The sequence below is a fragment of the Macaca fascicularis genome, chromosome 1 (genome assembly GCF_037993035.2).
Source record: "Macaca fascicularis isolate 582-1 chromosome 1, T2T-MFA8v1.1".
Taxonomy (NCBI): Eukaryota; Metazoa; Chordata; class Mammalia; order Primates; family Cercopithecidae; genus Macaca; species Macaca fascicularis.
The window spans coordinates 126,834,582-126,858,941 of NC_088375.1; the positions used below are offsets into that span (position 1 = coordinate 126,834,582).

The 24,360-nt window shown below is 37.7% G+C and overlaps 1 protein-coding gene across 6 annotated transcripts in view; it reads left to right on the forward strand.

Moving 5' to 3' along the window:
• VAV3 (vav guanine nucleotide exchange factor 3) overlaps window positions 1-24,360 on the forward strand; it is a 398,293-nt gene that overhangs the window by 271,016 nt on the left and 102,917 nt on the right. For all 6 annotated transcript variants that reach the window (XM_065548736.1, XM_074000525.1, XM_065548740.1 and 3 more), the window contains 4 exons: window positions 1,134-1,235; window positions 1,555-1,655; window positions 17,819-17,844; window positions 22,741-22,786. In XM_065548736.1, the coding sequence (XP_065404808.1) occupies window positions 1,134-1,235; window positions 1,555-1,655; window positions 17,819-17,844; window positions 22,741-22,786 (275 nt within the window). The remainder of the gene's footprint in view (window positions 1-1,133; window positions 1,236-1,554; window positions 1,656-17,818; window positions 17,845-22,740; window positions 22,787-24,360) is intronic.

Consider the following 24,360-nt stretch of genomic DNA (forward strand, 5'->3'; position numbering starts at 1 on the left):
ATCCTGGCTCATCAGTATCTCAAGCTTTTCCTACAATCTCTCAAATTGCGTGTAACGTCTTGGAGCATATCATTTTAGCTTTCTAGGTGTACCCCTGATTTGTATCCATCTTTAACTTATCCCAGTCTAATTTTTCTGCCTTCTTTTGCCACTGAACAGAATAGCAAAAACCTCAGTTACTTTTGCAGCAACCTAAATAGCTAAGCCAAGAATAATGTTTAAAAAAAAAACAGTTAAATGTTTTCAAAATACCTGCTAAGCACAAAAATTTGATTATGTTAATATGAACGTTGCTGATCTCCTCCTTGAGCTATAGTTTCAGTGGCCAAGAGCAAAGACCTGAGATAGAGTTCCCAATCATGCCATTTTCTTTAAGGGTAAGCTTTACTTTAGAGTAAGCTAGTGATATTATTCTTGCCAGGCAGTTAGGATTGGTGTGAAGATTAAATGAAATAATGAATGTCATATGGTTGTCACAGTATCTGGCACAGAGAAAATATACAAAGAATATTAGTTTGTAGTGTGCAAAATAACTTTTGTATATATAATATACATAAAATATAAAATTGTAAAATTATTTTGTTTCATTATTACTTAGATTGTGAGTAAAGTGAAATATTAAGAATTTTTTAACGATCACCCTAATGCTTTATTTTCAGACTTTCTATAAAATTACTGTATTCCTTGTTATGGACCATTATGTTGTCCACAGATCTATTTAGGGATGACCCTCTTCTCCCTCCTACCCTCACCTGCTAGTTTGTATTTCAGTTGCAAGGCTACAGACAAGGAACTATCAGATAGCATGAGTATCCAGCGGGTTTTTTTTTTTTTTTTTTTCCAGGCAGGTTGACCTACGTGGCCATTTGTTAAAGTTCTCTGAGAATGCTCAATTCTGAGGAGGATTAGTTTGCTATGCCCTTCCAGGTTGCTTGTTCCCACACAACCAGATTCTAGTACATATTTTAATGCATAGCATACTTTTGGCTTAGAAAACATTGCACATTTAATAGTCATTTTGCTTGAACCAGATCTCTACCTGATGTCATTTTGATGAATTTAGGGTTTAGATGACTAAATTGCAGCTTTGTTATGAAACTTTCTATAGAAAGTTGTTTTTATCCTTTTTATAGGTCTAACATAAGGCCAGACTATGCAGACTCCAATTTCCACGACTTCAAGATGCACACCTTCACTCGAGTCACATCCTGCAAAGTCTGCCAGATGCTCCTGAGGTAAGCCTGCTCAGTCTTGGTTTTCAGTTTAAAGCAACTGCTATAATTGCTAAGTGTTTCAGACTTTTCTAACCTTCTAGCCAATAGGTTCGAAAGTGGGGATTTTGCCTTAGCAGTCTGGATCCCACAAATCTTTGCCAGGCCTTCTGCCTGGACAGTCCTTTCAGAAGCTCTGGCAAGCTCCTCTCCCTCTACTGAGGGAGTATCTTGAAGAACACTGTTGATACTTTTTTTCTCTTTTTTTCTCCTTCTTGCACTAATTTCATATGGGCAGAATTTTGCACCGTTTAATATACCACTCTCTTATTTCACCTTTCAGGGGAACATTTTATCAAGGCTATTTATGTTTTAAGTGTGGAGCGAGAGCACACAAAGAATGTTTGGGAAGAGTAGACAATTGTGGCAGAGTTAATTCTGGTGGTAAGTCATGTTTATTGTTGCGATTCTGTTTTTAATGAGGACATAAAATTTGCTAAACATAATTAAGGCCTAATTTACTCTGAATATGTGTTATTGTAACATATCTGCTTTTGAAACTATTATTTATAAGCACAATTAGAAAAATGCTTAAAATTTACATGAGTTTTCTACATAACTTTGTTTTAAATTATTTAAAATTTGTGTGACTTTCATACATACCTTGGAGACAGAGGTCTTCAAGAGGGAGTTGGATGGTTTCATGTCACTCATTTCATTAAAAGCCCTAAATAAATAACTAAAACCATACAAATATAGCCAAAAAAATAGAGTAACAAAAACAACAGAAAGAATATATTCTTCTGTCTTTAGTTCTTAAATTTCCTTTCTATTCTTTTAAATATTTAGCTCAGGAATGCTAATGACACCGGAAGTAAACATCACACAGACTAATTCATGAATTAATGAATTGAATACATTGTCATTTTGCAGCACTTAACAAAGAGCATATATCTTTTGGGATTTTTTGTAAATATTTTCCCCTTGGTTTTTAAAAATAATGCTGTATGATTGTTACATGAGCTAGTTTCTAAGACTGCTGGCAATTATGCATTCAGTAGCCTATTGCCTCTCTCTGCTCCTCTTGGGCTCTCTTCCTTCTCTTTCTTTTCTGGCTTCTTTATTCTTTCTCTTTCTTCTTTTTTCTCTTTGTCCTTTTCCCCTGAGTTTCTCTGTGTTTTTATCAATAAGACCTTTCAAAATCAGTAAAACTTTTGAACACAAAAAGGGATCTTTAACAGCTTGAGTTCAAAAGGTAGCCATGTCAACCTTTGATTTTCCCAAAGGAAAAGGTGGACATTGAATTATTTTGGATAATGTGAAAAAGAGTGAAACAGAGAATAGCTCATTTCAGAGCTGAGTTCAGAAAATAGGCAATTGTAGGAAAGGTGAATCCTAAGAGAAGACTGAGATCATAGCATATTCCTCTCAGACATTTTAAAAGGACCCTGTGTGCCGTTCTCTGTGCTAGGCATGAGCAGCTGGAAAGTGACAGATCTTGGCATGAGTTGAGCACCTACACTGTACCTGTCCTGCCTGGGTGCTCTACTGGGCATCTTCTTGCATGAACTCATTCCGTCTTCAGAATGGCCCTGCACATTTGCTGATGGGGGTCAGATTGCTTATGCAGTTTACTCAAGGGCTGTTAAATAAACTTACTTCTTACATCTGTCGGAAGGTCAGAAACAGTTTACAATGTTGTAAAATATAATAGAAATAAAAATTATTGTTGTTATTCTTTAATTGTCACCCTGATACAATTTATCACTTGAATTTTTGTTGTTCCATCTTTATATGTCCCATTCTTTAATCTCTTTGGAGACAGTTAACATGTTATTTGCTTATAGTAGGCTAATGTTTATGTAAATCCCAAGGCCCTGTCTTGATGAGATGATGCCTGTGAAGAATGTAAAATGATCCCATAGTTGGCATGGTTCTAAAGGAAATAGTATATAGAGTCGAGCAGAGATGGTTGAAAGCCTAGCTTTGCCATTTGCTAGCTATGTGAGCTTGGGGAATTTACTTAAATATTCTGAGCTTTTGTTTATTCATCTTGTAAATTAGACAATTATTATGAGGATCCAGTGAGAGAATGTTGATTCTTACACAATACCTGAGCAAAGTAAGAACTTACTATTTTAATCTAAGGTGATATAGTGAAAAGTCATTTTTTTCTTTTGAAAGACATGGGGTTATGTAGTATTTTTGTTGTTTTTATGATCTGGAGTACATGTGGATGGGAAAGTTAATGAGCACCAAACTTTAAAATAATATACAAGTATGGCATGGAAAGAACATAAAATTTTTTAACTTTTACATTATGAAAGTCAATAGGAAATCATTGAAAATTCCTAGTCTAGTCAAATAGAGGAGTCATATATTCCCAGTGTCTGTTCCTAGGTAATTATTTCAATGTACTCTGTCCTTACATAAGTCATTTTGTCTATGGCAGTAAAATCTACCAGCTCTGGAGTCTTGGTCTGTTTGAATCCTAGCTTTACAATTTACTCCCTGGGTGACTTTGAACTCCATTTACTTACCCTTTGTAAGTATTAGTTTCTTCCCTCATGATATGGTTTGGCTCTGTGTGCCCACCCAAATCTCATCCTGAAATGTAATCCCCATAATTCCCACGTGTCAAGGGAGGGACCAGGTAGGAGGGGATTGGATCATGGGGTTTCCTCCATGCTGTTCTCATGTTACTGAGTGAGTTCTCATGAGAACTCATGGTTTTATAAGCAGTGTTTCTTGCTTTTTCTCTCTTGCTTGCCACCATGTAAGATGTACCTGCCTCACCTTCTGCCATGATTGTAAGTTTCCTGAGGCCTCCCCAGCCATGTGGAACTATGAGCGAATTAAATCTCTTTTCTTTATAAATTCCCCAGTCTCAAATATTACCTTATAACAGTAGGAGGATGGACTAATACAGTAAATTGGTACCAGGAGTTGGGGGCACTGCTATAAAGATACTTGAAAATGTGTAAGCTATTTTGGAACTGGGTAATGGATAGAGGTTGGAACAGTTTGGAGGGATCAGAAGAAGACAGGAAGATGTGGGAAAGTTTGGAACTTCCTAGAGACTTGTTGAATGGTTTTGACCAAAATGCTAATAATGGTGTGGACAATAAAGTTCGGGCTGAGGTGGTCTCAAATGGAGATGAAGAACTTGTTGGGAATTGGAGTAAAGGTCATTCTTGCTATGTTTTAGTAAAGAGACTGGTGGCATTTTGCCCCTCCCTAGAGATCTGTGGAACTTTGAACTTGAGAGAGATGATTTGAAATTGGAACTAATGTTTAAAAGAGAAGTAGAGCATAAAAGTTTGGAAAATTTGCAGCCTGATGATGCCATAGAAAAGAAAAACCCATTTTCTAGGGAGAGATTCAAGCTTGCTGTAGAAATTTGCATAAGTAATGAGGAGCTGAATGTTAATTACCAAGAAAATGGGGAAAATGTCTCCAGGGCATGTCAGAAGTCTTCATGGCAGCCCCTTCCATCACAGGCCTAGAGTTCTAGGAGGGAGAAATGGTTTTGTGGACCCACTGCTGTGTGCAGCTTAAGGATTTGGTGCCCTGTGTTCCCAGCTGCTCCAGCCATGGTGAAAAGGGGCCAATGTACAGCTCAGGCCATTGCTTCAGAGGGTGCAAGCTCCAATCCTTTGCTTCAGAGAGTGCAAGCCCCAGGCCTTTGCAGCTTCCATGTGGTGTTGGACCTGTGAGTGCACAAAAGTCAAGAGTTGACGTTTAGGTATCCATCTAACAAAGATCTGATATCCAGAGTTTACAAGGCACTTAAACAAATTTACAAGAAAGAAACAAACAACCCCATTAAAAAGTGGGCAAAGGACATGAACAGACACTTGTCAAAAGAAGACATTTATGCAGCTAACACACATATGAAAAAAAGAAGCTCAACATCACTGATCATTAGAGAAATGCAAATCAAAACCACAATGAGATACCATCACACTACTCAGAATGGCAATTATTAAAAAGTCAAGAAACAACAGATGCTGGCGAGGCAGTGGAGAAATAGGAATGCTTTTATACTGTTGGTGGGAATGTAAATTAGTTCATCCATTGTGGAAGACTGTGACAATCCCTTAAAGACCTAGAACCAGAAATACAAATTGACCCAGCAATCCCATTACTAGGCATATACCCAGATGAATAGAAATCATTCTACTATAAAGACACATGCATGCATATGTTCACTGTAGCACTATTCACAATGGCAAAGATATGGAATCAGCCCACATGCCCATCAGTGATAGACTGGATGAAGAAAATGTGGTACATATATCATAAAATACCATGCTGACATAAAGAGGAATGAGATCATGTCCTTTACAGGGACATGGATGGAGCTGGAAGCCATTATCCTCAGCAAACTAATGCAGGAACAGAAAACCAAACACATGTTCTCACTCATAAGTGAGAGCTGAACAATGAGAACACATGGATACGGGAGGGGAACAACACACACCGGGGTCTGTCGGCAGGATAGGGGAAAGGAGAGCATCAGGAAAAATAACTAATGCATGCTGCACTTAATTCTTACGTGATGCATTGATAGGTGCAGCAGACCACCATGGCACACATTTCCCTATGTAACAAACCTGCACATCCTGCACATGTACCCTGGAACTTAAAATGAAATAAATAAAATAAAACTTTAAAAAATGCTCATTGCTCATGGCTACTTGTCTTCAGGCCACAAGGAAGATGAAAATTGGCTGCATAGACCATGAAACAATATTCAATCACTTTGGCTTTTGTAAGCTCACCTTTTTAAGAATACTTATTGACAAAATTTGATTTTAAAAAAAGGATTCTTATCTCTAGAGTCTTCCTAGCTATTTAACTCAGCTTTGGCATGCTGCATTGCCAACAACTCACTTGCACTTATAATTTAAATGTAGTGACATAGACAGCAGATTTTCAAAGAACCGAAGGTGATTTTTCAAATTCCTCATCCCCATAACCTTTGGTATGTGATCATTCTGACCCACCTTCACCAAGAATCCTGTCAAGTCAGTTTAGCCAGAATCCCCCTTATATCTGATGTTTCCTCTCAGTAATTTTCCATCCACTCACCTCACCCTGCTCCTTGGTTATAAATCTCCACTTGTCCATGATGTATTTGAAATTGAACCTGGATTTCCTTCTCCTTTGCAATTGTTCCTGAATAAAAGCTGTTATCACAACTTAAAAAAAAAGAGAGAGAGAGAGAAAGAATCGAGCTTTGGGAAGCTCTGCTTAGATTTCAGAGGATATATGGAAATGTCTGGATGTCCAGGCAGTGGTCTGCTGCAGCGGCAGGGGCAGGGCCCTCATGGAGAGCCTCTGCTAGGGCAGTACAGAAGGGAAATGTGGGGTTGGAGCTCCCACACAGAGTCCCCACTGCCACTGCCTAGTGGAGCTGTGAGGAGAGGGCCACGGTCCTCCAGATTCCACAATGGTAGATCCACCCACAGTTTGCACTGTGTGCCTGGAAAACGTGCAGACAATCATTGCCAGCCCGTGAGAGCAGCCAGGAGGGGGGCTATACCCTGCCCAGCCATAGGGGCAGAGCTGCCCAAGACCCTGGGCACCTACCTCTTACATCAGTGTGACCTGTATATGAGACATGGAGTCAGAGGTGACTGCCGTGCTGGATTTCAGACTTGCATGGGGCCTGTAGGCCCTTTGTTTTGACCAATTTGGAACCATCTGACCATTTGGAATAGGTATATTTACTCAATGCCTATATCCCCATTGTATCTTGGAAGGAACTAACTTATTTTTTATTTTACTGGCTCATAGGTGGAAGGGACTTGCCTTGTCTCAGATGAGACTTTGAATTGTGGACTTTTGAGTTAATGCTGAAATTAGTTAAGACTGTGGGGGACTGTTGGGAAGGCATGATTGTGTTTTGAAATATGAGGATGTGAGATTTGGGAGGGGCCAGGGGCGGAATGATATGGTTTGGCTGTGTGTCCCCACCCAAATCTCATCTCAACTTGTAATCCCCGTAATCCCCACATGTCAAGGGAGGGAGGCGATTGGATCATGGGGACATTTTCCCCATGCCGTTCTCATGATAGTGACCGAGTTCCCAGGAGATCTGATGGTTTTATAAGGCAGTTTTCCCGGCTCTGGCTTGCTCTCTTGCCTGCCTCCATGGAAGACTTGCCTCCTTTGCCTTCTGCCATGATTGTAAGTTTCCTGAAACCTCCCCAGCCATGTGAAACTGTGAGTCAATTAAACCTCTTTTCTTTATGAATAACCCAATGGCAGTGTGAGAATGGACTAACACCTTATAAAACAGGGCCAATAATAGCACTTAGATTTTAAAATCTTTTAAAATAAATACCCCTATTTAGTGCCAGTTACTATTCTCAGTACAGATGCTCCTCCATTAATGATGGGGTTATGTCCTGATTAAGCCATTGTAAGTGGAAACTATCGTAAGTCAAAACTGCATTCAGTGCACCTAACCTATTGTACATTGTAGCTTTGCTTATCCTACTTTAAACATGCTCACAGCACTTGAAATACAGTTGGCCAAAATCATCTGGCAACACAGTACACTGTATTGTTTGCTTCCCCTTGTGATTTCATGGCTGACTGGTAGCTGTGGCTAGCTGCTGCTGCCCGGCATCATGAGAGAGTCTCATTGGACATGTTGCTAGCCTGGGAAAATATCAAAATTCAAATATTAAAGTCTAGTTTCTACTGAATGCATGTGACTTTCATACCGTTGTAAAGTGGAAAAATCATAAATGAAACATCCAAAATTGGGGACCATTTGTACTAAGTTTACCACTGTTAACTTATTTACTCCTATGTAAATTCTGTGAAGTTGGTATTATTGATATACTTATCTTACAGATGAGAAACCAAGGCACAGAGAAATATGCAATCTGTCTAAGTTGCTTATTTAGTACAACCAAGATTCAAATCCAGGCAGACCAGCCCCTGAGTTTGTTCTTACCACTGGGCTCTGCTACCAGTTATGTGAATAAGCTGTGATGATAATATGTCAGATGTGTCAAAAGCCCAGTACTGAATCCTAGTAAGTAATCATGTGCTTGCCTTTCTCAGTGAAAGGGAGTGATTTTCTAATGGTTTTTTAGGCAAAACACTTTTAAATTAAATTAGTAACTACCAAATGTTTTTAGGTTTGAATGTTCTATAGTGCTGCAAGAAGTCGTGCATCCCTGGGTACCATACCTACCTTCTTCCCATGGAAATTCTCAAGGCCGCATGGACTTGAGACACATTCAGTTCTAGGGCCCCTTATTTTAAGATGAAGAAACAAGGTCATAAATGTATGAAAATAAGATAACTAAGAATAATACTGTTAGTGCCCTGCAGATTGTAGATAATGCTTACTTAGATATCATCAATTGAAAAGTAGCATCATTCTCTAAACTTTGTTATGTAATTCATTACAAAGCAGGAAAATGTTTTTTTTTTTTAAACCTCTGGCTAAGTTTGCTTTTCGGAGTCTGTAACATATCCCCTTGCTTTTTTGATTCTTTCCCTGCTTTGCATATTTCCGTTGACCTCCATTCCCACCAAGGGCATTGGTGCCCTTTCTCTCCCTCTCTCCTTCTTTTAAGTTCTTTCCTGCTCAAGATTTTGAGAGACCAGTAACACTGAATGCTTATAGTTCATTAGTGGTATGAAATGGTAAGGACCTGCCTAGGAGGCTTCCTTTTTTTACTGTCAGATCAGAGTTTGCTGGGTAGCCCTTATAAGGGGCCGTGTCTTCAAGGGGAAGAAGAATCTCTGTGTCGCTCCATCAGTAGCCTGTACCTTCTGAAAACTGGAAGCTATGGCATCTTCTCTTCACACTCATTCCTGTCTCGCTCTGGTATAGGTGGTAACTGTGGGGAAAGTGTGAGTTTGAGCTTGGTAGGTCTGATGTGAGTGTGGTAAAGTAGGTACTATTTTGAAGTCTTCGGCAAGCTAGACTTTATGAGCTGCTTCTCAGCTTCTCAAGCTCAACATTGACTTAAGCCTTGTGTGATCCTTTGTTTGGGCATCCAGGAATAATTGCTTGCTGCAGTTCAGTAATATAGTGTTTCATGACTGGCATAGGATTTGGGGGAAATGTGGGTTTAGGGGAAGGCAGGAAAGATAAGATATATCCAGGGGATGGAGACATAGTTTACTTGAATAGGGCTTTTGCATGGAGAAGAGTGTAATATGATTTCAGCAGAACTTGACTTTGAGGGAAATCATTTCAACAGCCAAATTGAAAGCAAGTAAGTACTACTGACTTAAGACAAACTCAAATGTTTAGTTCAGACTCCCTCATAACATTAAATCATAGGTGGTTTGAAATTCACCCCTGCTTTACAGAACTTTATAGCAATAACGTTTAACATAGTCTGACTATACTCTCAAGCAACAAAAAGAGATCCTTATTGGATCAATGTGGGTCAGGAGTCCACTTGTGATCCAGAAAGCTGTGACTAGTAGGAGTTGTTATAAACATTGGATAGTTGGCATGAAAGGCAGTTCCAAAAAGGGGAGTAGGCAGAGGTTGGTTAATGGATACAGAAGTACACCCAGATGGGAAGAATAAGTTATAGTGTCCTATAGCACTATAGGCTGACTATAATTAACAACAATTTATTGTATATTTTCAAGTAACCGGAAGAGCAGATTTTGAATATTCCCAACACAAATAAATGATAAATGTTTGAGGTGATAGATATGCTGATTATCTTGACTTGGTCATAACACTTTGTATACATATATTGAACTATCACATTGTACCCCATTTACGTGTCATACTGTTAGTTCCCTGCAGATTGTAGATAATGCTTATGTATACAGATATCATTGATTAAAAAGTAGCATCATTCTCTAAACTTTGTTCTGTAATTGATTACAAAGCAGGACAAAAAATTTAAAAACCACTGACTTTGAATGTGTCAATTAAAAATAATAAAAAAATTTAAGAGGGGGAGCATGCTATCTTTATTCAACATCAGACTTGTTTATACAAAGGGATGGTCAAGTGAAGAAGAGGCACTAGTTGTACAAAATGACGAGGTAACCTGGGGGCTCAATGAGAGGTAGATAGTCTTTTACTCTACCTTTTAATGGACAGATCCATAGGACATCACATTTAGGCCTTATCTTACTTGACCTTTCTCTTTCATTTAACACTGCTAATCATCCTCCTTGATGCTATCCTTCACAACCCATCATGCCCCCATGCCATCTTTTGGAAATCTGATTGACTTTCCTGGCTTAGCTACACCCCACACTCGAAGTAGATAAAGGTCCATCTGTGCATAAGACTTCTTTCCTGAAGTGTGGATTTTAAATTTCCATCTTCTCCTTACATATCCCCTCCCATGCGTCTTGCAGTGACCTCAAATGTCTCATAACTAAAATCAACCTCATTAGTTATTCCTGCAAACTTCCCTCTCCTATGCCTTGTCTTGGTTAAAGGCCCACCATCCAAACACTCACACAGACCTGGGTGTCAGCCTCTTCCTCATCGTGATTCACCTTTCTGTTCTTCTTAGCTCTCCTCCTAAGTCTCTCTAGAATGCATTGATAATGGTGTTGATATACACAGAAAATCTCATTGTCTCTTGCTTGAACAACTCAAAAGTTTCCTAACTCCCTGCTCTTAATCTTATTCTTATGTAATTTATAAAATTATCTTCATTAGAATTAAGTCTGATGGTTTCACTCTTTCATATACTGTAGTTTATATTTCTACCAGAATAATGTCCAGACTTTCCAATATGGCCTACAAAGCTCTGAGTAATTTGTACAGCCCATTTTTTTTTTTTACCACTTCCTCCCATCCCCCCAACCTATAACACAACTCTGTTTAACTACTCACACTTCTCCAGCCACTTTTTTTCATGTCTATGTATCTAAGTGTATTTTGTTTTCCTATTTTACTGTCTTTTCTTCTCTTTTCTGTTTAGTAAACTTAATGCTCATTTTTAAAAACTTAATGCAAATGTTGCCCCCACTTTGAAAACCTTTTCTGACACTCCTCATGCCTGGGTTTTATTAGTCTGTCAGTCCTCTGTGCTCCCCTGACATCATATATTTACTTTTATCACATTTATTATAATTGACTCTATGTTCATCTCTTCAGTTAGACTGCAGGCCTCTCAATGATAGGAACCATACGTAATTGGTGTTTTGACGTCAAGGAAGTAGTAGGGAATGGTTGAGTGAGTGGATGGATCAACAAATGGACAGACAAATGAGTAGAATTGTAGTGCAGCAGGGCTTCTGGGCCCTGAAGATCACTATAATCTTAGAATCAGAAACAGGAGAGTGTGGGGGATTGTACAGGTTTTGGTTCCACCTTCGTAGAGACTAGAGCTTGACTAGATGGTGGAAAAGTGGAATAAAAACCTTACCTGAGTCCTTGGCTGGTACTTTAAGAATGAAAGATAGAAAATTAGGTGGACCTTTTAGATTCCTTTTTAGTATTTTTGCAAGGAAAGGCTCATGGCCTAAGCATCGATCGTTAGGCCTTTGAGAGGAGACACCTGGGTTAGGATAATAAGTAGCAAGCAAATGAAGCAATTCACAGAACAAAAATGCCTCCCTTTCAGAAAAAATCTACTCCTCATCCAGTTGATCCAGTTGTTAGAGTTCTCACTTGGCTCCTGCTATTTCCTCTCCCTGAAACATGCTCCCTTTTCTCCAAACAGTTCCAAGGACCATCCTTTCATTACTTTCTGTCCAAACTCTTTGCCAATCATTAACCTTACCTTGACCATCCAATGGTAGCCTGAATTAAATTGTTCTCTAATTAGTTTCTGTGTAGGCTTTACACATTTGCCAAGGTTAGGCTGTGTTGTGGCAACTAACAAACCCCAGGTCCCACTGGCTTTAAGATAATAAAAGTTTATTTCTCACACATGCACTGTTTACTGCGGGTTCAGTGGCCCTTCAGAGTAGCTCCCTTCTAATCAGGGAACCCAGATCAGTTTGATCTTTTACTTTGCCAACTTAACACATGGGTTCTAGGGTTGCTGATTTACAGACCCGTAGCCTGGAAGTAAGCAGTGCCATTTTTTATCAAGTCCATTGGCTAAAACTAGTCACATGGCTTCAACCTCACTACAAAGGAAGCTGGGCAATGTAATGAAACACATGGACTATTTGGTGTCTGTCTCTACCCCTGTTAGATTATATGCTCCTTTGCTGTTTGGAATATATTTCTCATCTTTTGTGTCCACGCCTTAGTACCAAGTTCAGAGGAGTGGCACTTAATATCAAGTTGTTGTTGCTTTTTCCCATAATAGGACTATTTCAACCAGAATATAATTTTTAATGGTGTTATAGGATGTGACTAAATATTATTAAGCATTTGAAGTACCTCTTAACACTTCTTTTTATACAAGTTAGCCCTTTTTGGATGTTGTCTTCCTTGGGTTGGAAAACCTTTTATATTTCATGCTCTATATCCCTTAAATTTATCTAGTCTGGAAACTAGATCCATCTAGTTTCACCCTGGAAATGATAATTACTTGACAAAAATGCAGTGCATTTCTGAATGAAGCATCTCATTTGTATTAAAATATGATTATGACAGATTATTAACTCAAGTACATTTGAAGTATGAAAAAAAGATACGTTAAGTTTATTTTGTTAATAAGACAAACTGTGCAACTTGGAAACAAATTTGAAGGTTGGGTGATTAGTTTATGTCTTAACATTTGAGGATTTGCATGGATATAAAGGGCAGGCAGTTCCACTCTCCTTTTCCCTGAACTTGAGTTGACTTCTTCACATTCACTATGGCAACCTCAATGATCAACACATACAGGAGCTCTGAAGTGCATGCCAAAACTTTCCAACGTTAATAATGAATAGGTGTGAACTCCACTATGCAAGCTTCTCTGAACAAGTCAATGCAGAGCTAATGTAATTTTAGGGTGTCGTTTCCTTCTCACAGTATACCACCGTGAAGGTCTAATCCCAGACAGCAACCTTTGTGGACATTTGCTTTTTCCCCCACTATACTACATGACTCAGCACCTTTGATCCCCCCTTCTTACTCTGACATTGACCAATATAGCTTGATTTGCATCCTCTCAGTTTAAACAAAGTAACATTGGAAGGCAAATGTTGCTGGAGCAAAAGACTTTGGTATAATGCATCTTTTCCTTTAGTGAGAATGCAAGCCTCAGCTGCCCTAATATTTAACTGAAGCAGATCCCCATTTGCTTATCTGTTTAATCGCACTTTTATCTAGGCCAGCTGCTGCTCCTGCTGCTGCTATAGCCACTCCTAATTGGAAGGACGTTGCTCTGGTATCCTGGTGGTTTAAAACTGAGAGACTGCTACCTAGAACCTGCACCCACATTGGTATCTGAATCGGGCTGCTTTATAAATCGCATTGTATGTTTTAGCATAAAAGATAAGCTTTCAGGATACAATTTTATTTCAGACTTCTACTGCTAGGCATTTTATCACAGTACTTTTACGTGAACTGAAGATTGATCATTGATTTCATAACCAAAAATGACTTTAGTTCTGCATAATATTACTTAAAACTCATAAAGACAATTTTATACTTGAGTAGTTATTATTCCTTCCATCTATTTGGGTCAGTTTAATGGTACATTAATAATTATTAATGTGAACTGGAATCTATTATGTGGTTGTATTCCTATTAGAGCCCCTGAAAAAACTTGAAATCAAAGCTTCTTTCCAAGTATTATTCCAAGTATAGTTTATGGTTTGCTTTATTTTCTTTTTGAAACATTGCTGTGTATCTGAGTAGTGAACATAACATTTGTGAAAGTGAACTTTCTCCAAAATTTGATCAGTCCAACCGTTTTTTAGTTGTAAAGTCTCAGAGAAATAGCACTTTAGTTATGATGATAGGGTACCTTCAAAAACTGTTCTGGTAATTACTTTTCTGTGGCCCCTGTTGAGACAGGCGGTCTTACTGGACATTGATTTGTTTAGCCTGAATAGAACTTCAGATAAGAGACAGAGCAAATTATGCAATAATGTATGAATTGAGAGCCACTTGTGTTGAAAAACAAAATAGGACTGAGTTTTATATTTAAACAAGTGAAAATTGTTTAAATATTCACTTGAAATTTAAAGCTTCTGTGAAAATTGTTTCTCTTGCACCAATAATGTACATTGAGCTCTGTGCTGGCATTGAAGATGGAGTTCTGCAAAGGCTCCAAGCACCTCAGTAACACCACTTCTTAGAATTATGTTAAGCCAGTTGGGGCATGATGAAAGAATGCAAGGTATAAACCCCTTGAGGGCCCATGAGTCACCATCTAGAAAGGTTCTTGAAAGGGGAAGAATGTTTTATAGTTTGATCAATAGGAACCTGAGAAGTAGGCTGCAGTGTAAATATAAGTTGAGGATTAAAAACTTTTGGAAACTTGAAGAATTGAATTATAATCCTAAGAAAGTTCCCAGGAGAAAAAGAGAGATACAGAAAGAGACTTTTTCATCCCATCTCAACCAGCAGCCAACCTTTGTTCTAGGTCAGAGTACAGCCAAAATAGATTTGATGATAATCGGCCTTAATTATCTCAGCGCTATTGCAGAACTAAGGCATGAAAAGAGTTTTCTAGAGATCCAAGTGCCCACTATAGTAGTTTCGGGTGGATACCAAAAGGAAGTAAAAATGGGGTTGCAGGCTGCAAAACTTAGAGCAACTTTTCCATAGAATACTTCATATAGAAAGGTTTCTTATTCCATTTTCCCAGCCAGAATGAAGCTTTACTTTGAAACGTATATGTATTTTCAGTGTTGCAGTTGGGTTTTCCTTTCTCTCCTTACTATTATTTTAGTGTCAGTGAACAGGCTATTGCATTAGTGTGGGTATGACAGTTTAGATTGTGTTTATAAAGGAGGCAGTCTGTTTAATGGTATAGCCACTGTCACAAGCACAAAAGCATAAATACAGGAGCCTGGCTGAGAATTTCTGAAGTCAGCAGATTGTAAGAGTTACTGATACTCCTTTGGCTTTTGCCTTATTCTTAGAAAATTTACAGAACCCTCCCATGAAACATGATTGCATAAAAACAGACTTCCAGGAGCTACTATTTATGTGGTACACTCAGCATGATCAGATCAGAGTACAAACAGCTCTATGCCATATCCATGAATGCAGCAGGTCTCTCCTTGGCAGAAGGTAAATGTGGTGGCCATGAGGACAGGAAGGTATGGCAGTGAGAAAGGCAAAGGGGAAGCCCTACTAAAGGACTCATGCCCTTGGAGTTGCATGCAGCGCAAAGCCCCTTTTCAATTTTTCCTGTCTGGGTTACACAGAGGAGGCTTTGTGTAGAGCATTTCTTAATGCACCCAATCAGAAATATGACGGAAGTTACTCCTCTTGATGAGACACTAGAGGAAGAAAGCAGGAGATAATGACAAGGGAGGAAATAAAAGAGGGATAGGTGAGTAAGGTAGACAGCTAAGTCTAGTTTGATCCCAGTGTTGTACCAATCTCATCAGTGCCGTGTCTGGGTCTCACAACCTCTGGTGTTCTATGATGGATCCTCATTTATGCCAAGAGCTGGCTACCTGGCAGCCAAATCCTGCACAAGATACGAAGAGCCTGGAAATGCAGGACTTCTGTTCCTGGATCTGCTCCTCTGATGAAGAGGTGCAAGTGTCTGCGTAGCTACTTGACCACCGTAAATACCATTGTTTCCTCTTCCTGGAGGTCACCCAGAGAACCCTCATGGAACATGGTGTGACAACTACTGACACATGGGGTTATCATAGGTTTTATGCCACAAACAATACATTTAAAGCATGTGTAAAAGACTTACTTCGCAAGGACCTAAAAACACTTCTTTGGGAAGAATCAGAAAAAATAAATATTTTTGAATTGAAATTCAGGTGCACACTCATTTATGAGCACTGAACCCAAAAGAGCTGAGGTCTCCCCAATTTTGGAGCTCATGTAAAAAGTTTTCCTCAGTCTCCTTGGATGGAAAACTTAAACTGCCCCCCCTGTTTAGTGCTTCCTGCAGTTTATGACTCTCAATTCAGGCTCTAACTCACCAGTAGGGGAATAGGGATATTCTGGTATATATAGGTCTTTTTGGGCAAACCAGTGAAGCAAGTCTCACAGCTGTTCTTTTAAGAACCCAAGTTCCCCTAACTTGTGTTCTAAGCCTGGGCCAGGCAAATGGCACTTGTATAGAACCTCTTCCCAAACCAGTGCTCTTGGGCAATCTTTCTTCTGAAACATTATGTGTTTCCGATAGGGAGGAAAAGAAGAAATGAAGTAACTTTTTGTCCAGGAATACTCCTTTGTAAAGGTTGATTTCAGGGCTAGCAAAGATGCCTTCATAGAAGGCAGTTATTTGTGAAAGCCGAGGTGATGGGGTTTGAAATTGATGAAGGGATGAGGACTTAGCTTTTCTTTTGAAGGTGACTTTCTGCCCATGGATCTTCCATTTCCATTAATCAGAAGTATTCCTTAAAAAAAGAAGAAGAAGAAGAAGAAAAAAAAAAAAAGCTGGAGAGAAAAGAAAAACACAAACCAACCTCCTGTTCCATGCCCCAGGCAATCTTCTTGTGTAAAGCAATCTGTGGCAGCTAGTCAGGTGTCCTGGCAGGAGTTTTCCCCTTCAACTCTGGCTGGGCGCTTCTTAGAATCTCTTAAAGAAACATCCTGCAGAGCTCCCACTTAGGCCTGCTCTTTCTCTCCTGATGTCTCTCTGTGGCATCTTTTCAGATGCGTTTTTAGAAGATCATTTTGGATGGGGAAAGTATAGGCCTGGGCTTATGATGATGAGGGATTTCCTGTCAGTCTGGAGAAGCTAGAACATATATAAGTGCTCCTGGGTGTGGGGAAAGGAGGCAAAGACGCTGCCTACCAGTTTTCCAAGTGCTGTGTGCGCCCTTATCCCCAGAACGATCCTTTGCTCTTCTACCATAGCACACATCTGAAAATCTCAGGGCCCTTATAACCGTTAGGCATTTACAGGGACTGAAATGTAATGAAGGAATTGTTCTTCCTATTTCTGGAGGTAAACTAAATATGAAAAGGAAATTAGCATTAGAATAAATCCTGACTCAGTTTTTTTTTAAGTTCCATCTTTAAATCAAACTGTATTTCTCCCAAAATTAAAAATAAAAGTTATGGCCACGTAACAAAAAAGAATTCACACAAAATGTTGTACTGTGTATAATTTGCAATTGTTACACTATGTACTACATAGTCAATGCAGTACCTTTGTTAGCTTAGTGTTTTTAGATTCTTAAAACGAGGTATATTGAAAGAAAGGTTACATTTATCTTTCTCTCGTGCATATAAATTTAGTGCAAGCCCCTGTTTTAAGGAGCTTTATGTGGTAGAATTGACATTGCTTAGTAAACAATGGGAAAAGTTAAGCATAACCTAGAAGTCATTTAAAACTGTGAGTCACTTTCCTGACAAGCCAATAGGGTAAGAGAACCAAGGTTGCAAAATAATTACTAGCCCAGCCTGAGGGACCATGGAAATATATTACAGGTATCAGTTAAGAAAACAAAGCAGTGGGTGTTTTACCACTCTGCAGAGAACAAGCTAAGGTTGCTAACCAAACAAAATAACTTTACACTGACAATGCCAATTTTTACATTTCTTTCAGAACAAGGGACACTCAAACTACCAGAGGTAAGATTAACATTTTAAATATTTTTTATAACCTTTGCATTTCAAGTTGTTTGCTAACTGAACCAGGCTTGAGCTTTTACACTGTTAAATGCACCTTTTAAAATAAATAGAAATAAACAGAAACAGAGGGAACAACCAAGTGATTGTGAACAAAATGCAAAAGTTAAATCAAGGAATTTTCACAGTCACTGTCCGAAGGTCTTAGGTAGAGAAAAAATGTGAATATTTAATCAAAGACTGTGTATGAAATGGGACTGTAAGTACAGAGGGAAGGGTGGCCCTTATCGCCTGAAGTTGGCAGATGCGTCCCCTGTCATGAAATGTTGTGTCACTGCCCGACATTTGCTGAATTACTGAAATTTCGTAGAATTACTGCAAACTCTAACATTGTGCATCTAAGATTGTGGTTCCATGTTTCTAGTACTTTTCCATTAGAGCAGAAAGATGATGATTATCACGTCCTATTGATCAAATCAAGATCTGGTAACATTTCCTTTTGGTTTAACACAGAGTCTCCTAATGGCTTAGAAGTATGTAATCCATGTTAACTCTCGGAATAAAGTTACTTAAAAAATACAAAAAAGAAAGTTATTTTAAAAAAAACCAAAAAGATGATGGGATATGTAGGAAGTAAATAGCAAGTTGCGTATCATTAAATACTTCCCTGTTGAAAATACTGTCAATTGTGTTGTTCGATGTTGCTATGTAGAGTTCCCCAAAGTTATAAAATTTCAGACAGAAAAGATTTTAATGGTTCCCAAACAATCATTGCCTTGGCCTTCAACCAAAAATAACAGATTTCTTACCTGACTGCCCCCGCCCCCTGGCCCCGGCAAATGCCCATAGTGAAACATTTTTTAAAATCATAGAAAAATAAAATACAAACTATGTGTGATTAGTTATATGAACCAAAAGTACAGTAATTTGACAATTTCAAAATAACAATGACAAAAATTATGATTTGTAAATTAACATCTAACAATTAAAACCTCTCTTTAAAAGTGATATTAGTATGTTTTTAATCTAACATCTAGTAAAATAATAAAAAGTACAGCAAAATATAAGAGGTGCTTGTCTCTACTTTCTGCTTAAGTACATAATTTGAACATACAGGATATCAAGAGTGTGATATAAAGAGGCTCATATGTACCTAATCAGTGCATCTGTTGACTATATTTTAGAACCTAAAGTCTAGACCAAAGAATGTGTAACAAGGTGGTTTTTTTTTTTTTGTTTGTTTGTTTTTAATAGGCCTTGTGAGTTTTTTTTAGAACTAAAATAAATTAACCAAAGAGTTCCTTTAGTGTTTCATTGACAGGTAAGATTTTTCATTAGGGCTATCAGGGTTCTTCCAGCAGTGCCAAGGATCTTGCAAAGCAGCCTTCTTTCGCTTTCTCATGCTATTATTATATTATTGAGACAGAAACTTTGTAGAGTTCTGAACTTTAACTCAGTGTTACTTAACACTTATCCTTTTAGATATATGTATTATTTTTCCCAAGGAAGATGGTTTCATTTTATTTTAATTAAGTCATGTGAAATGGGTGTGCTTACAGAAAGAAAATATGCTAATAAGAAGTGGGTGATAATTTTCATGTGATACTAAATAATTCTCACAGGCAATTTTATACTTTTTAAATTACACATAAGCCTATGATGCAAGGAATTAATTTTCACATTGATTTTTTAAGATATATAATATCAGTTTTTTAGTGACTTGTTTCACTCATCAATATAATTTTTATTTACTGTGTCACTGTACTAAAAATCTCTATTTTGTGTGGACGGAGGATTATAGTAAGCTCTGAGGCTAGTCAATCCATTTGGAAACTTGAGTTTGTTTTAAGGGAGCAGTATAGCAAACTAATATTAAGAAGCAGCTCTCACCCCATACCAGGTGTGTTCACTCTCCAAGGCAGATGATTGTATTCTGCTTAGGAATCTTCTCATAAGTAAATAATGAAGCACTTCTGTAATTTGTAAGCTCTGTGATTTTTATTTTTTCTCCTCTCCTGAAGACCTTCTTTCCCTCCATGTACCAGTTTATAGGCCTCCTCTGCTTGCCTTTCAATTGTTATGATTGTGAATTTTTTATTTTTAATTTTGCACTTTATTTGCAAGGTATGTCAGTTTTCACTAGTCGCAGGATCTGTGGGGCATCCATAACCCTACCTGGGCTGTTCATCTCACATCCCATTCTGGAGTGAACCTTCGGAAAGCTCCTCTGGCTCCAAGAAGCAAGTTTATCATTGCATACATATTTAATTACTTTAAATCCATTTTTAAGAGGTAAAGAAAGATAAGGTAATAGGTAATGAGGCAAGAAATAACTGCCAAGTACTTATAGAGCTGAGTTTGTTTGATCCTTCCCCACACAAACACACTGTTAGGTAAATCAAAGGAAACTGAGAAGGTCCTGGAGACTGATTCTCATGGTAGTGTGAGGCTGTAACTGAGAGCTCCAGGAGTGGCTGCTAGATATGTCCTCTCCTCCTTTCCCTTCTTTTCCTGCTGGGGACGAGGGCCTGTCCAGCTCCGTCCTAGACTTTTGAGAATATAGATTGGGGAGGGGAATATAGGCACAGAGATGACAGAATAACAAATGAAATTTGCACTTTAAAATTGTTCAAAATATGATCTGTTAAACATCTCCAGGTTTTTCAATATAAAATACTTTTTAGGTTCTTTTAAAGTATGAAAAAAAATCTTAGCCTCTCCAATTGCATTTGGTTTAGGGAGCTGAAAATTCCTCCTATGTTTATTTTTTAAATACACCAGATCATAGTTTATTCCACTGCACACCCTTCCTGTAGAAAGGTTTCTGTTTTCAGAGTGACTGATTTTCAGTGGATTTTCAGGAGGAAGAACCTAAAGTGTAAGTAGTAAGGCACCAACAGAGTAGAATTACTTTGTGTGAATTTAAACATTTAAAATAACAAAAAGCTAATAACCTATCACTTAATAATCCTTACCATGTGGCTGTAACTGTTCCAAGCATTTAAGGTAAATTAACTCATTTAATTCTCACCACAAAACCTGTGAAATAGGTGCTTAGTATTGTCTCCATTTTATGGATGAGAAAACAGACACAGAGATGTAAACTTAACTGTGTTCAAACTGAATTTGAACTTAGTGAATATTATTCTAGAATCCGTTCTCTTAATACTTGCAATGTGTAGCCTATTTTAATTCTAAATTCAAGGTATGAGAATACAGAGTTGCTCTTGAAGTCAGGGTCCCCTTTTCACATTTTAAGTTTATAGTTCCTACATGGGACTAATTTAGGGATTCTAGGAATCAAACCAAAGAGTTAAATTCCTTTTTTGCGTTCCTAGTACTTTGATAGTAGAAGGTATAAGATCAGAAGAAAGACAACTTCTATTGTGCATTGAGAAGATGATGGGATATGTAGGAAGTAAATAGCAAGTTGCCTGTCATTAAATAATTTCCTGTTGAAAATACTGTCAGTTTTGTGTTGTTCGATGTTGTATATATAGAATTATATAGAGTTCCTCTAAATTATAAAATTTCAGACAGAAAAGAAGTTTTCTTTAAATTAGTGTTCTTTCACATTATCAGACATGAGTCTGTAACTCATCATGCTTCCAATTTTTGTGCCTTGCCTACCAACAAATCTAGAGCAAAATTTTCCTTTCACTCACAATGACTCTTGTTATAACTTTTCTAGTGCAGCTATCCATCTTGCTCACATAGCTTCAATGCTGATTTTAATGATCCTAGCAGTCTTTTACAAATCCATGTTGAAAGTAGTTGGGGTAAAAACAAAAATCACATTTAAAAAATTTCTCCAATTTGCTTTCACCTGAGAACCCTGCAAGTCTGCTGGATATGACTTTGAGGCCCTCAGGAAGGCTGGAAAAAAAAAAACAAAACACATTTCATCCATTTAACTTGTGAATGAAAACAACAGAAAGAACCCTGAGAGAAATCCATGGCTAATGTGTGCTTAGCACAGCCAAGTATGCTCTGAATGAAACCAAGTCTTCACACACAGATACAAACCCCAACACATACAAAAAGAAAATATTGCTTTTATGAAAAATCTAGATTGTATGATAGTCATAGACTAAGCATTTCATCCAGTTGCATAATAAAGAAGTGAAATCAAGCCCTTCTTAATTAGTGAGATTGCTGTAGTTATTAGGTGGGAATGAGTTTAATGCTTAAGAAATAAAATATGTAACCATGCATTTTCATAGATTTAAAATCTCTTGTTTTGTATCTCATCTGTAATTTTTGTAATGCAAAGTTGTTTTCTTACAGTTTTATTTTCTATAATAAGAATTCATTTTTATGATTCACAAACTGCATGTCTGTTTTGTTTTTTAAAGTGTTCAGATACAACTGGTCTGTAATTAAAACACTTTTCTCATTTAAGTGTTGGCTAAAATCAGAGCTTCAGATCTTTGTTTTGAGGTTGTATACCTTCTTCAGTCTGGTCTGTGAGGCCCCATAAATAGCTGAATTAGAGTTTTAGGAGATCAGTTTAAAGCTATTGCTCATATGTCCTGGCTGGGAACATATTCTAACCAAGGTAGCTGCTGGCCTTTGTTCTCTCCATCGTCACTATGACCTAAAAAATTTAGTCCCAATATTTGGAGTTGGCAACCAAAAAGATTTTTTTTTCTTACTGTTATAAGGTACCAACGACTTATCAAGTGTAATGATATACAAGTGGAAGACTTACTAGAAAAACAAAAAGGTTAAATTGTAAAAAAAAACTTTAAAATCATACTCTAATCAAATTTAGTCATGCTTTTAATTGGAAAATGTGCAACATTCATTTGCTTTCCAAAGTGCCAATAGCAATATAATTTAATAGTGCAAAATTACCAACACATAATTTGTTTTGCTTTGTTTTACTTTTCTGCACAGAAACGGACCAATGGACTGCGAAGAACTCCCAAGCAGGTGGATCCAGGTGTGTTTCTGATTAAACCTCCCATAATCATGGTTTCAGCTAAGTGCTTATGAAAGTATATGGGAATTGCTGTGGAAAGTCAGGCATACTGTTGGCCTTTGTTCCTCATAATTTGGTGACCAGGAGGTCACGGTCTAACGTGTAAATCATTCACAGGATGAGTAACTACCAGCAACCACCAGCCTTGCACTCTTTCCACAGTCAGCAGTTGAGCTGGTTATTTGCTTACTGAGCAGCCTCAGGGTGCCTGGTTAATGCTTACATATCCAGCACCCTCCCTGTGTTCCTTTGTAAATCCAGTACGGAAACCAACCATCTAGCTGGCACTTAAAAATTACTGTTTTCTTAGTAAGTAGGGGAGAGGATAAACCAGGCAACTGGTACCCACCCCCATTGGAGAAAATTTTTTTATTCTATATCTATACTATTTTATAATAGCAGCATTTTTAGGGGGACTTTGTGACAAGTTTCCTCTCAAGACCAATTATTTGTCTGCAGAAAACGTTCAGTTGTTTTCTATTTAGCATTGTGAGATTTGCCCTGTCATTATGTTAGCATAATTATTTTTCATCCATTATGCAATGCCTTCCTTCCACAGTTTAATTACCAAAGACTTTTTATGTATGTGATCCTTTTGTTGTGAGTAAAAGGTATTCACAGTTAAAGGATTCCAAATACACAAACTTGATAATACACCAAGGGGAACATGAAAAATAGAGTAGCTTTGCTGGAAAATAACCTGGACTATGTGTTTCATTTTGTTTTCCCATCATAAGTGGTATTCAGCTAGTTGTAAAGTTTAGTTTTCAAAGCATTATAGTTTATAACTGAAACCACACCCATGGTAGCCTTGCCAATTTATGAGCTGTTTAAGATTTATAGGAGCTTTGTTGCCTCTGGCTAGAAATTGCCTCACTTGTGTCCTGAGACTAATTTAAATCTTTTAACTACAGAACATATTTGAAGCCATTAAAAAAAAAACAGGGGCTCTGGTTTACTTTTTAATAGTTCTGACTTTCCCAAGACAATATCCTTTGCAGAGGACTCCCTGCAATATTTCGAAGTGACTTTCTCTATTATATTTAGTAGGGATATATGACTGTGAACATAATATTTTTGTCTTATTTTGTGTGAATTATAGTATTGCTATTTCAGAAAAATTACTTAACCTTTATAAATTTTATTTTTTAAATGTATTTTTTCTTTACCCCTCAGGGAAATGCATTTTTATATTTGTAGTGTGTCAATAGGAACATATTTGACTCAACAATTTATAGCCAAAATTTTCTAGAATCCTTTACATTATTTAGATTAGTAAATTCACAGATTATAAATATGGCAAAGTAGAACAACAATAAAACAAATTTATACTCCTTTATCCTAAAGGTGATGGCTTTGCATAGGTACAGTTTTTTGTTGTTGTTGTTGTTGTTGTTTTGTTTTTCTATTTGTCCAAAGACTTTAGAACTTCATGAAGAATAAACTTACAGGAGAATTGCTGTTGTATGTTATGTTTGTAAGAACATAGGTGGCCGGACACAGTGGTTCACACCTGTAATCCCAGCACTTTGGGA